This window comes from Neoarius graeffei, chromosome 11 (assembly GCF_027579695.1).
Source record: "Neoarius graeffei isolate fNeoGra1 chromosome 11, fNeoGra1.pri, whole genome shotgun sequence".
Classification (NCBI taxonomy): Eukaryota; Metazoa; Chordata; class Actinopteri; order Siluriformes; family Ariidae; genus Neoarius; species Neoarius graeffei.
Window position 1 is genome coordinate 44,466,083 of NC_083579.1, and position 13,186 is coordinate 44,479,268.

General features: G+C 42.3%; 1 protein-coding gene across 1 annotated transcript in view; it reads right to left on the reverse strand.

The window, feature by feature from the left end:
- xgb (x globin) overlaps positions 1-1,379 on the reverse strand; it is a 52,010-nt gene extending 50,631 nt beyond the window's left edge. Inside the window, exon 1 of the mRNA XM_060933981.1 lies at positions 1,195-1,379. Coding sequence (XP_060789964.1) covers positions 1,195-1,376 — 182 coding nt within the window. The 5' untranslated portion in view covers positions 1,377-1,379. The remainder of the gene's footprint in view (positions 1-1,194) is intronic.
- Between the last annotated feature and the right edge of the window lie 11,807 nt (positions 1,380-13,186).

A 13,186-nucleotide genomic window follows, 5' to 3' on the forward strand; every position in this document is an offset into this window, starting at 1 on the left:
ATTTACTGTCAAGCAGAAAACAGAACAGCTGGATGTTTGTGTCTCAGCCTACAATAAACTGAATAGAATAGAATAGAATAGAATAGAATAGAATAGAATAGAATAGAAACACTTTTATTGCCAGGTGTGTGGACACACACGAGGAATTTGACTCCGGTTCACTTAGCTCTCATAGTACAAAAACAGATAAAAAAGCGTAAACACAAAAACAAACAAGCAAACAACAACAACAACAACAACAACAAAAATAGGTGCATAGTGCAAAGTAATCCAGGTAAGTCAAGTATGGAATAGTTAAATAAATATAAAGTATACAGTGTGCACAGAATGACGGTATAAGTGTTCAGATATTTTACAAGTGATATTACTGATATGAGTGATTCCACGCTTATGGGTACTGAAATGGGGACATGAACTTATTTTTAAAAATTCACCTAAAACCATTTCTTTTTTATGATGAATGATATGAATGATATGTTAAAAGATAACTTTAATTTTCTGAGATGTAATAAAAACATATTTATATGCCAAAGTCAGAACGTAACAGAAGTGTTGTGGACATATAGATTCTCAATTTTAACAATGTAGAATTACTTTTTGAAACCTAGGAAGGTGATGTTTTAGCAAATATAATTAATAAACATGTGTAGTAGAATAAACATACACATTCTTTCAATAAGATCAACATGGTATATAGCTAGATTGTAATTAATTTGTAACAGACGCGAGATGGACAATCGTAACAGAAGTAATGTAACAGACATCATTTTGGAACTCATAGGCTTGACTTTGGCATATAAATATGTTTTTATTACATCTCAGAAAATTAAAGTTATCTTTTAACATATCATTCATTAAAGATTACATGTTTTGTGACCTGATGGTAAAAAAAGAAATGGTTTTAGGTGAATTTTTAAAAATAAGTTCATGTCCCCATTTCAGTACCCATAAGCGTGGAATCACTCATATATGAATCTGGATTTTAGCTGTTCATCACAGAAAGGATTTCCCTTTTGGTGCAATATGGTGCATAGTGCAAAGATGAATAGTAAATTTAAATAAGTAAAAAAAAAAAATAAATAAATAAATAAATATACACACACACATAAACTGTGTGGATTTATAGATTTTATTCTGAATGCTTTGTATGATATGTAAAAATGAGCATTTTCAGAGGAAACTGTACCTTCTCACCTGACAAATACGATTATCCCGACTTTGGCAATATCCTCCTGAATAACTTTCCACGACTCTTTAATCATATGGATGTGCTCACTGCTGAGATGCGGCGCTTCTTCTGCTTCTTCTTGTTCTTTACTCGCGGCTTCTGCTGATTTCTTGGAGGCTAACCCGAGCCCTGAGACAGCACACCCCATCCTAAACAAGCACTGAAACTCAACAACACCGTCAAGAGATGCGAGGGAAGGCACTATGGCTACTGCTCCGTTGAATTTACACGACAAACCTGTGTGTATGTGTTGTAATTTACTGTCCATGAACTAGCAGGCGCACTTCCTGGTCAGCCATCATCATCTTCATCTCCTCTCCAAACGCGCACTGACGGACCTCTGAGGAACAGAGCAGCCTGTACTTCACTACACCACCCATCATTAGCATGGGAGGAGTCTGACACCAAGCACACACCATCATCAAGTACTGCCCAGACATACTTAACTTCTGTTTTCCTGCCAACACATTACTGCAAGGTCCACAAAGTCATAACACCATCCATCCATCCATCCATTATCTGCAGCCGCTTATCCTGTTCTACAGGGTCGCAGGCAAGCTGGAGCCTATCCCAGCTGACTACGGGCGAAAGGCGGGGTACACCCTGGACAAGTTGCCAGGTCATCACAGGGCTGACACATAGACAACCATTCACACTCACGTTCACACCTACGGTCAATTTAGAGCCACCAGTTAACCTAACCTGCATGTCTTTGGACTGTGAGGGAAACCGGAGCACCCAGAGGAAACCCAAGCGGACAGCATGCAAACTCCACACAGAAAGGCCCTCGCCGGCTGCCGGGCTCGAACCCAGGACCTCCTTGCTGTGAGGCAACAGTGCTGTGCCACCCATCATAACACTAATGTTTCCCAAATAATGAATTCAACCATGCACTAATCCTTCAGGGCGGCACGGTGGTGTAGTGGTTAGCGCTGTCGCCTCACAGCAAGAAGGTCCTGGGTTCGGGCCCCGGGGCCGGCGAGGGCCTTTCTGTGCGGAGTTTGCATGTTCTCCCCGTGTCCGTGTGGGTTTCCTCCGGGTGCTCTGGTTTCCCCCACAGTCCAAAGACATGCAGGTTAGGTTAACTGGTGACTCTAAATTGACCGTAGGTGTGAATGTGAGTGTGAATGGTTGTCTGTGTCTATGTGTCAGCCCTGTGATGACCTGGCGACTTGTCCAGGGTGTACCCTGCCTTTCACCCGTAGTCAGCTGGGATAGGCTCCAGCTTGCCTGCGACCCTGTAGAAGGATAAAGCGGCTAGAGATAATGAGATGAGATGAGACTAATCCTTCAACAAAAATACACAAAAAGGACCGAATTTCCTTAACTTATGACCTGGGTAAAGTTACCACACGTCCTTCATAATATACATGACCTTTATTAATACCACATGTCATTTTATTAATTGACAATGACTGAACAGGTAATGGGGCAGCATGGTGGTGTAGTGGTTAGCACAGTCGCCTCACAGCAAGAAGATCCTGGGTTTGAGCCCAGTGACCGATGAGGGCCTTTCTGTGTGGAGTTTGCATGTTCTCCTCGTGTCTGCGTGGGTTTCCTCCTGGTGCGCCAGTTTCCCCCAAAGACATGCAGGTTAGGCTAATTGGTGGCTCTAAATTGGCCGTAGGTGTGAATGTGAGTGTGAATGGTTGTTTGTCTCCATGTCAGCCCTGTGATGACCTGGCGACTTGTCCAGGGTGTACCCCATGTCTCGCCCAGAGTCAGCTGGGATAGACTCCAACTTGCCTGTGACCCTGTAGAACAGGATAAGCGGCTACAGATATTGGTTGGATGAACAGGTTATTGTCTATTGGCTATTTATACATTTGCCTTCTTTAAAAAAATCTAGTTGTCTGATGTTAGAACTAAAATATCTACAGTACCAGTCAAAAGTTTGGACACACCTTCTAATTCAGTTCCATCCATCCATTATCTGTAGCCGCTTATCCTGTTCTACAGGGTCGCAGGCAAGCTGGAGCCTATCCCAGCTGACTATGGGCGAGAAGCAGGATACACCCTGGACAAGTCGCCAGATCATCACAGAGCTGACACAGAGACAAACAACCATTCACACCTACAGTCAATTTAAAGCCATTAATTAACCTAACCTGCATGTCTTTGGGGGAAACCAGAGCACCTGCACGCAGACACGGGGAGAACATGCAAACTCTGCACAGAAAGGCCCTCGCTGGCCTTGAACCCAGGACCTTCTTGCTGTGAGGCAACAGTGCTAACCACTACACCACTGTGCTGCCTTCTAAGTCAGTTGTTTTTCTTTATTTTTATTAATTAAAAGACACTGCATGTCTTAAAATAATGATGGATGTTGCTACTCTTTACTTAGTTGAGTGGCTCTTGACATAATATGGATTACTGGACAAGACAAGAACAAAACGCCTTTATTTATCACACATACACTCAAGCACAGACTTCAGCACAGTGAAATTCCTCCTCTGCATTTTACCCATCTGAAGCAGTGAACACACACACACAGAACAGTGGGCAGCTATGCTAGAGTGCCCAGGGAGCAGTTGGGGGTTAGATGCCTTGCTCAAGAGCACTTCAGCCCAACCTTCAGACCATGGCTACCCCATGTTAGCCTAACCTGCATGTCTTTGGATTGTGGGGGAAACCGGAGCACCCGGAGGAAACCCACGCAGACGCAGGGAGAACATGCAAACTCCACACAGAAAGGCCTCCGTCAGCCACTGGGCTTGAACCCAGAACCTTCCTGCTATGAGGCAACACCACTACACCACCAGAGTAGGGCTATTTACTGTATTTTTATTATTGACTATTTGATCTCAAATGCATTAAGGCGGCAAGAAATTGCACTTATTAACTTTTGGCGAGCGGCACGGTGGTGTAGTGGTTAGCGCTGTCGCCTCACAGCAAGAAGGTCCTGGGTTCGAGCCCCATGGCCGGCGAGGGCCTTTCTGTGCGGAGTTTGCATGTTCTCCCCGTGTCCGCGTGGGTTTCCTCCGGGTGCTCCGGTTTCCCCCACAGTCCAAAGACATGCAGGTTAGGTTAACTGGTGACTCTAAATTGACCGTAGGTGTGAATGTGAGTGTGAATGGTTGTCTGTGTCTGTGTGTCAGCCCTGTGATGACCTGGCGACTTGTCCAGGGTGTACCCCGCCTTTCGCCCGTAGTCAGCTGGGATAGGCTCCAGCTTGCCTGCGACCCTGTAGAAGGATAAAGCGGCTAGAGATAATGAGATGAGATGAGATGAACTTTTGGCGAGGCACACCTGTTAATTGAAAAGCATCCTAGGTGACTACCTCATGAAGCTGGTTAAGATAATGCCAATAGTGTGTAAGCACTTCATCAAGGTAAATGCTGGATACTTTGAAGAATCTAAAATATGAAACATTGTTTATTTTTAACACACTTTTGTTTACCACATAATTCCATACATGTTCCACATGTTATTTCATAGTTTTGATGTCTGCAGTATTGTTCTACAATCTAGAAAATAGTCAAAATACAGAAAAACCTATCAGTGAGTAGGTGTGTCCAAGCATTTGACTAGTACTGCATTTCACTTTGAAGATATTCTCGAAAAGAGACTTTTACAGAATGGTTTGTTGGAACATCCATTTATTATTATCTATACCGCTTATCTATCAGGGTTTTGGGGAAAGCTGGAGCCAATCCCAGCTAACTTCAGGCAATAGGTGGGGTACACCACCTTTCACACTCACACTTATGAGCAAGTTAGAATAGCCATTTGACCTGATTCACATCTTTGGATTGATGGAGGAAACTGGAGCACCCAGAGGAACCCATGCAAGCACAGAAAGGCCACTGTTGGCCACGAGGTTCAAACTCAGAACCTTCGTGCTGTGAGGCAACAGTACTAACCACTGCATCACTGTGCTGCCCTTGTTGAACCATAATGTTTCATCAAGAAAATATCATGCAATGGTATTATGCCATTTTCAGTATAAAAATCTAACATAGCCTACATCCAACAATAATCAATGGTTTTGAGAAATTCCTTTAATATTATTTTAATTAGAGAGAGCTATGAACATAAGAAGAGATTATAAAACCATTATCTGGTCTTTTACCAGTCTTCAGCTGTCCAGTTTTAGTGATCCTGTATCCAGTATAACCTCAAGTCAAGTCAATTTATTTGTATAGTGCTTTTAACAATCGACATTGTCGTAAAGCAGCTTTACAGAAAATTAAAGATTTTAAATATATAAGTTTATCCCAAATAATTTTATATATCTCTAATGAGTAAGCCTGAGGTGACAGCGGCAAGGAAAAACTCCCTGAGATGATATGAGGAAAAAACTTTGAGAGGAATCACACTCAAAAGGAAACCCATCCTCATTTGGGTGATAACAGATCTTGTAATTATGAATAACTCGCTTCTATAACTGTGTCCTATGTGGTCAAAAAGTGCAACTGTATAACCGGGAAATTCAGTATAGTTTCAACACGAAGTCTATTTTTGTTGACGTTATCAGCTGTTCATTAATGGTGACTTAAGTGCAAAAAAATGTTCATGACAATTTATCATGGTAATTGTAGCCCTAAGCCACTTCCAGCAAAACTGTAAGTGTCTAGAGCCATCTTTTAAGTGCATGTTTAGACTGTCCATATGAGGCCATCCTCCACAGAGTGAAGTTATGAGAACCTCAGATTCTTGTTCTTGGTTGACATGATTAGAACTTGATATGGACTTCTACTGCTGTAGCCCAGCCACCTCAAGGTTCAGTGTATTTTGAATTCTGAGAGCCTTTTCTGCTCACCATGATTATAAAGCATGATTAAGTTATTGTAGCCTTCCGGTCAGCTTAAATCAGCTTGTCCATTCTCCTCTGGCCTCTCTCAACATCAAGGTATTTCTGTCTGTAAAACTGGATGTTAAAAAAGTCAAAGGCACTGAGATTACTCCCCCCCCCCACAATTCTGATATTTGGTGTAAACTTTAACAGAAGATCTGGACCTGTATTAACCCCATTATATGCATTGCACTGCTGCTGATTGGATAGTTGCATGAATAAGCAGGTGCACAGGTGCTCCTATTAAAATGGCCAGTAAGTGTATCTTGGGAACAGACTGTTCTGTTGAGTTTTGATATCAGAATAAAAGAATACGTTACAAATGCAATTTATATAAAAATGTGAAAATGATTGATGTGACCAAAATTGGCATTTCTATCTGCAGTATCCTGACTTAACTATAACCACCAGAGCTAAACATAAGCTGTATTTCATTCTATAGATCCATTGCAACCCTGACCAGGATAAAGTGGTTACTGAAGGTGAATGAGCCACTATGATGCCCATACCTTGATGTGGTGTGGTAGCTTGCACGCCACAAAGACCCCTGAAGCTATGCCAGTGGAGAAGTCATGCCTCCAGCAGATCCAACCATGCTGGACAGGTTCAAAGCGAGTAGTCAGACAGAAATAGGCCTCCTGGTCCTCCAGGTTGGGGATTGGGTATACAGTTAACTACCCTACCTCGTAAAAACCTACACAGGTACAGAAACCAGAAATGTTTGCAACACATCTGATCATGGGGCGGCACGGTGGTGTAGTGGTTAGCGCTGTCGCCTCACAACAAGAAGGTCCGGGTTCGAGCCCCGTGGCCGGCGAGGGCCTTTCTGTGTGGAGTTTGCATGTTCTCCCTGTGTCCGCGTGGGTTTCCTCCGGGTGCTCCGGTTTCCCCCACAGTCCAAAGACATGCAGGTTAGGTTAACTGGTGACTCTAAATTGACCGTAGGTGTGAATGTGAGTGTGAATGGTTGTCTGTGTCTATGTGTCGGCCCTGTGATGACCTGGCGACTTGTCCAGGGTGTACCCCGCCTTTCGCCCGTAGTCAGCTGGGATAGGCTCCAGCTTGCCTGCGACCCTGTAGAACAGGATAAAGCGGCTAGAGATAATGAGATGAGATGAGACATCTGATCATGCTGGTGAGTGTGACCATGGTCCCCGATGCCACATGTATGACACCTTCAGATGAAAGCCGAGAGGAAGTCTGCAGGCCGCTGGAGTCGCTGCTCAAGCCAAAGGACATGATCCAGATCAGGAACTGTAACGTGCAGACGATGTATACTACCAGAAAAACTGCACAGATCACACGGGAACTACGGCAAAACAACCTCAAGACTTTGGGAATCAGCAAATGTTGATGGACTGGATCAGGGCACTTGAAGACGAACCCAGGAGAGACAATTCTCTACAGTGGCAGAGATGATAACGAAGACCACCAGTTTGGTGTGGCAGTCATGATGGCTAAAGGGGTGGCAAAGATGCTGCTGCAGTGGAATCCAGTGAGTGACCGAATCATTGTTGCCAGGTTCAGTCTCAAGACATATCAAGCTATCGATGATCCATGTGTATGCACCAACAAAATGAAGCAGAAGAGGAAGTCAAAGATGACTTCTATGAGCAATTACAAGAAACTGTGAACAAGGTAAAGAAGCACGACCTCCATCATCACCAGCAATATGAATGCCAAGGTGCACACTAGCAACAACATCTTTGAGGATGTCATGGGAACACATGGAACTGGAATGAGGGATGACAATGGCAACCTGTTGGGCAAGTTCTGCCAGAACAACAGAATGGTGATCACTGGCACTTGCTTTCCGCACAAAAGACATCCACAAACTCATGTGGACCTTGCCTGATGGGAGAACAAAGAACCAGATAGACCATGTCTTGATCAGGAGGACATTCAGATCACCCATCATGGACACAAGAGTGAGGCAAGGAGCTGATGTAACAAGCGACCATTGGGTGACTAAACTGAAACTAAAGAGGACTGTAAAAAAAAAAGAGAGAGAAATTCAAGAGACATGATCTCACAGCCCTACAAGAACCTGACCTCAAGAGTCAATAGAACATGGAAGTGAGCAACAACATGGAGTGGAAACCAGAAGGGAAAAGAAAGGGAGGTCAACCAAAAACTACATGGAAGAGAATGGTGGAGAAAGAGAGAACTGAATTTGGTTGGACATCCCAGTGAGACAGTTGGACAGCAGACATGGAAACCCTATACACCATTCGACACAAGGAGGATAGGTGAAGGTGAATGAAAGAAAGAATGAATGAATGAATGAATGAATGAATAGTAATATCAGGAAAAGATTGGAAATGGTGAGGTTGTATCTGCATAACAAAAACAGTGCAAGAGTGGTCAAGTTACATTTTAGTGTGCGATTCACAAATGGGGAAATAGGACCTGAAAGAAAATTAATTGGTTGCTGGGAGCAGAGATGTCTGATCTGATCTACTTCTTCAGTCTAATAATACCTCCAAAAACACACATCAAAAACAGCCTCAGTCTACAGAGCTAACAAACTGAAGGCTAAAAATTCAATCTCTTATGGCAAAGGGGCATAATCAGGTATATTTATCCCTAAAATTTTGTATGATCCTTTCCAATCTAGATTTAGAGTTACCATAGTATCATGACGCCCTTATAAATGTTAGTGACCTTATCCAATTGGCAGAGATGCTTAGCATTTTTTGCTTATTCAACTGAGTCCTGAATTGGATATTGTTTATTGCAAACTTTATTACCACCATTCTTTTAGCTCTTGCCTGGTATGCCATTTTTCTGACAGGAAATGTTTCATTAAAATAAGCAAAACACAAATCCACCTCGGCGGCACGGTGGTGTAGTGGTTAGTGCTGTCGCCTCACAGCAAGAAGGTCCGGGTTCGAGCCCCATGGCTGGTGAGGGCCTTTCTGTGCGGAGTTTGCATGTTCTCCCCGTGTCTACGTGGGTTTCCTCCGGGTGCTCCAGTTTCCCCCACAGTCCAAAGACATGCAGGTTAGGTTAACTGGTGACTCTAAATTGACCGTAGGTGTGAATGTGAGTGTGAATGGTTGTCTGTGTCTATGTGTCGGCCCTGTGATGACCTGGCGACTTGTCCAGGGTGGACCCCACCTTTCGCCCGTAGTCAACTGGGATAGGCTCCAGCTTGCCTGCGACCCTGTAGAACAGGATAAAGCGGCTAGAGATAATGAGATGAGACAAATCCACTTCTTCTGCTTCTGTGATTCAAGGTGTCCCACAGGGCTCTGTTCTTAGTCTACTCCGTTTCATAGTCTACATGTCTTTCCTTGGCCATCATGAACAACCATGGCTTTAGTTTTCACATTTAAGGAAAGATATGAACACACTACTTTCTGTGGAAGCTCAGGTCCTTTAATGTTTGCAGGTAGCCAGTGCAGTCTTTTGCACAGATGCAAGAAACCTCAACAAACTCATCAAGAAGGCTTGCTTGGTCTTGGGCTGCTGTCTAGATGATTTTGAGGTGGTGGTGGAAAAAAGGACACTCCATAAACTCACAGCCATTCTGGACAATAAACAGCATCCCCTCCATGACCTACTGGTTAAACAACAAAGCTCCTTTATAAGAAGACTCATTCAATATTGCTGTAGAAAGGAGCAGTAACAGGACATGCTTTGTACCAACAGCTAATCACTGTGCTGGGACACTATTTTGCACTGAGCTAGCCTTTGGATAAGCTCATTGGACAATTGTTGAACTTTACCATCACTTATGCACAGTCACTTTACTACTATTAATTTCCCCCCATTTTCTTTCCTTTTCTCATATTCACTTTAGACCAGGGGTTCTCAACCTTTTCTGCTTCGAGGCTCACCTATTCATACTTGTCGGGGCCCATTAAAAAAGATCCCCAATTATTTTGGCTCATCTATTCTATTAGAATCTAATAATCTACTGTAAAGTGTATTAATGGGATGCAACATCACTCCTTGTTACAGATGGGAATTAAATAAATGCAATAAAAAAATTTTTAGATTGTAGGTTTTGTATTTAAAACTGTATGGATGTTCCAGAAGCCAAACGCTGCATGCAGGACATTCTCAGTCAAAAGGGATTAATGATCCAAAAGTGGAGTCTGGTCCATTAACACAAAAACTTATTGTCATGTTTGTGTATAACAAACAAGAAGGTTATTAAAACCAAGACTCAAAAGAAGTGGATATAGAAACCACTCAATGGGATTAGATCCTTACACACTAACAAAGGATTTTTCCAATGAAAGAAAAATTTACAAGCTATATTTGACATTAGTAGCATAAATATTGATCTTATTGTAGCCGTAACTAAATACAAAGACAATAGTTATGCATACTATTAACTTAATGTGAAGATAACAGATAATCAATAGATTTTAAGGTTCTTTTTAAAGATTGTGTATATTTTTAGTCTTTTATATTTGTAATTATTTGTATCTGTACATGCACAACCCCACCAGCTCTGCTGATCAACTTATGTTTACATTTAAAAATTCTAATATTATTTTAGTATACTATTGTTTACATAATATTATGTATTTACTATTTACCCCTATTTTGCCATTTGATTCTTGCCAGACCACAATGGAAATGTATTATAGAATTTGTGTTATCTGTATATCTTAATGTACACTATATGTATTTTGTGCATCATTTTACTAAATAAAAACCAATCAATCAAATAGAAGTTATTCATTCATTCATTCATAACGAGTTGGAAAATTATTCATCTGTTGAGTTCCCCAACATCTAAAACTACCTGGTGCTGCAGACATCATTCTACACGGGGACACACATGAAAACCTGGAAGAGCATGGAGGAGTACAACTTTTTAATATGTGGCTGGGATAAGGTCTGGTGATCAGGACACTAAAAGATAAATCCTGTAGCATTTTTGTCCGTGTAAATAGGAGTTTCTGGGCTTTTGGTCCACGTCTTTGCGATAGTTGGTAGGATGCTACAAGTTTTAGTATTGGGTGTAAACAAACAACAGCCACTTGCTTCCCAGTTCTCCCTGCTCTTCTCTTCCAGCAGGCATCACAGATCCATAGAATTTACCCACAAATTTATTTATTTATAGCTCTCTCTCTCTCTCTCTGTGTGCACGTGTGTGTACTCACGCACGTGCAGTTAAATGTAGAGGAGGAATGTGACAAAATAAAGGCTTATTCATCTTAATTTACCCACAAATGTATTTATTCCACTTGAAAAGTGTTCGGCGAACCAGCTACCGGATTTGGGACACTATGACATCCTGAACTATTTAGTATTTGGCTTCAAACTTGGAAAAAAAATTCAGAGCCCACTAGCTGGCGCTTTGCGGTTCACTAATGGGCCGTGGCCCAGTGGTTGAGAAACACTGCAGACAATACTGTATATACCTGTTCATTTGATCACTCTTGACAGTGTTTGCATTGCCACTTTAATTCCACTCAAGTGTGCTGCTTATATCTACAATGTTTACACCCCATTGTTTAAAGTTTCTAGTTTATTTGATTTGTCACGTAGTTCACATAGTTTGTGACGGGAGGAATACAAGGCAAAACCCCCTTTGATCTGGCAGAGATTTTTTTTTTTAAACACACTGGATGCCCTTCCTGATGCAACCCTCCCCAAGATTTCTGGGTTTGGGACTGGCACCAAGTATGCACTGGCTTGTACAACCCCAGTGGCTGGGTATTTTTACCTAATTTGCATGTCTTTGAACTGCCCTACCACATTGCATTCTTACACAATATTCTTTCATACACACAAATTTATCTCATTATCTGTAGCCGCTTTATCCTGTTCTACAGGGTCACAGGCAAGCTGGAGCCTATCCCAGCTGACTACGGGCGAAAGGCAGGGTACACCCTGGACAAGTCGCCAGGTCATCACAGGGCTGACACATAGACACAGACAACCATTCACACTCACATTCACACCTACGGTCAATTTAGAGTCACCAGTTAACCTAACCTGCATGTCTTTGGACTGTGGGAGAAACCCGCGCGGACACGGGGAGAACATGCAAACTCCGCACAGAAAGGCCCCCGCCGGCCACGGGGCTCGAACCCGGACCTTCTTGCTGTGAGGCGACAGCGCTAACCACTACACCACCATGCCACCCACACAAACTTATTTTAACTTATAATGTAAAGTTACTTTTAGTATACTTCTGATTCCCTGTGACTTTGTAATAGACGAATTTCCCTCAGAGATGAATAAAGCACATTAACCATCTATCAATTGATCCATCAATCCATCAGTAACAATTCTTATGCATTCTGCCCCACCATCTTAATTAATCTGCATCCATTATAGAATACTAATTACTGCAATTTCAGATAAATGTTCTAATTAACCCCAATATGAAGCTTCAACTGTTCTCTCTGTGTCTGCGTGGGTTTCCTCCGGGTGCTCCGGTTTCCCCCACAGTCCAAAGACATGCAGGTTAGGTTAACTGGTGACTCTAAGTTGACCGTAGGTGTGAATGTGAGTGTGAATGGTTGTCTGTGTCTCTGTGTCAGCCCTGTGATGACCTGGCAACTTGTCCAGGGTGTACCCCGCCTTTTGCCCGTAGTTATCTGGGATAGGCTCCAGCTTGCCTGTGACCCTGTAGAACAGGATAAAGCAGCTAGAGATAATGAGATGAGATGAGATGAAACTTCAACATGTACACCCAGACTTGACATGGATGCATTTATATTTAACCAGTAGTTTAAAATTTTCATTGAGGTTATGGCTCCCCTTGTGGATAGTCACTGTACTCATCCTAATCCCCCACCAGCTTCTCCTCAGGTATCACTTATCTGCATGTATAAACAACAAAAAACCCTTGGCACTGTTGGACCATATGATGGGTCCACTTCATTGGCACATTACAGCCGACGCCTTCAGTTGGTGTAGGCTAGCCTTGGATTTGATTATTAAAATCAAAATATTTAGTCTAATGTCTAAAAAAAAAATAAAGCTTTTTTTAAAAGGCAAATTAAAAATAAGCACTAGATAAAAACCCATCTATCTTATGTAAATAAAAGATACAAATTTCATTGTCTTATGGTCGAGTGTTTATGAGATATGCTGCCTTGCATTTGCAATCAGGTACTTTGTGGTGGTACGTCATTTGTACACACATACGGTCACAAAAGCTATCAAAAATCAGATCAATGCTTTCCTGT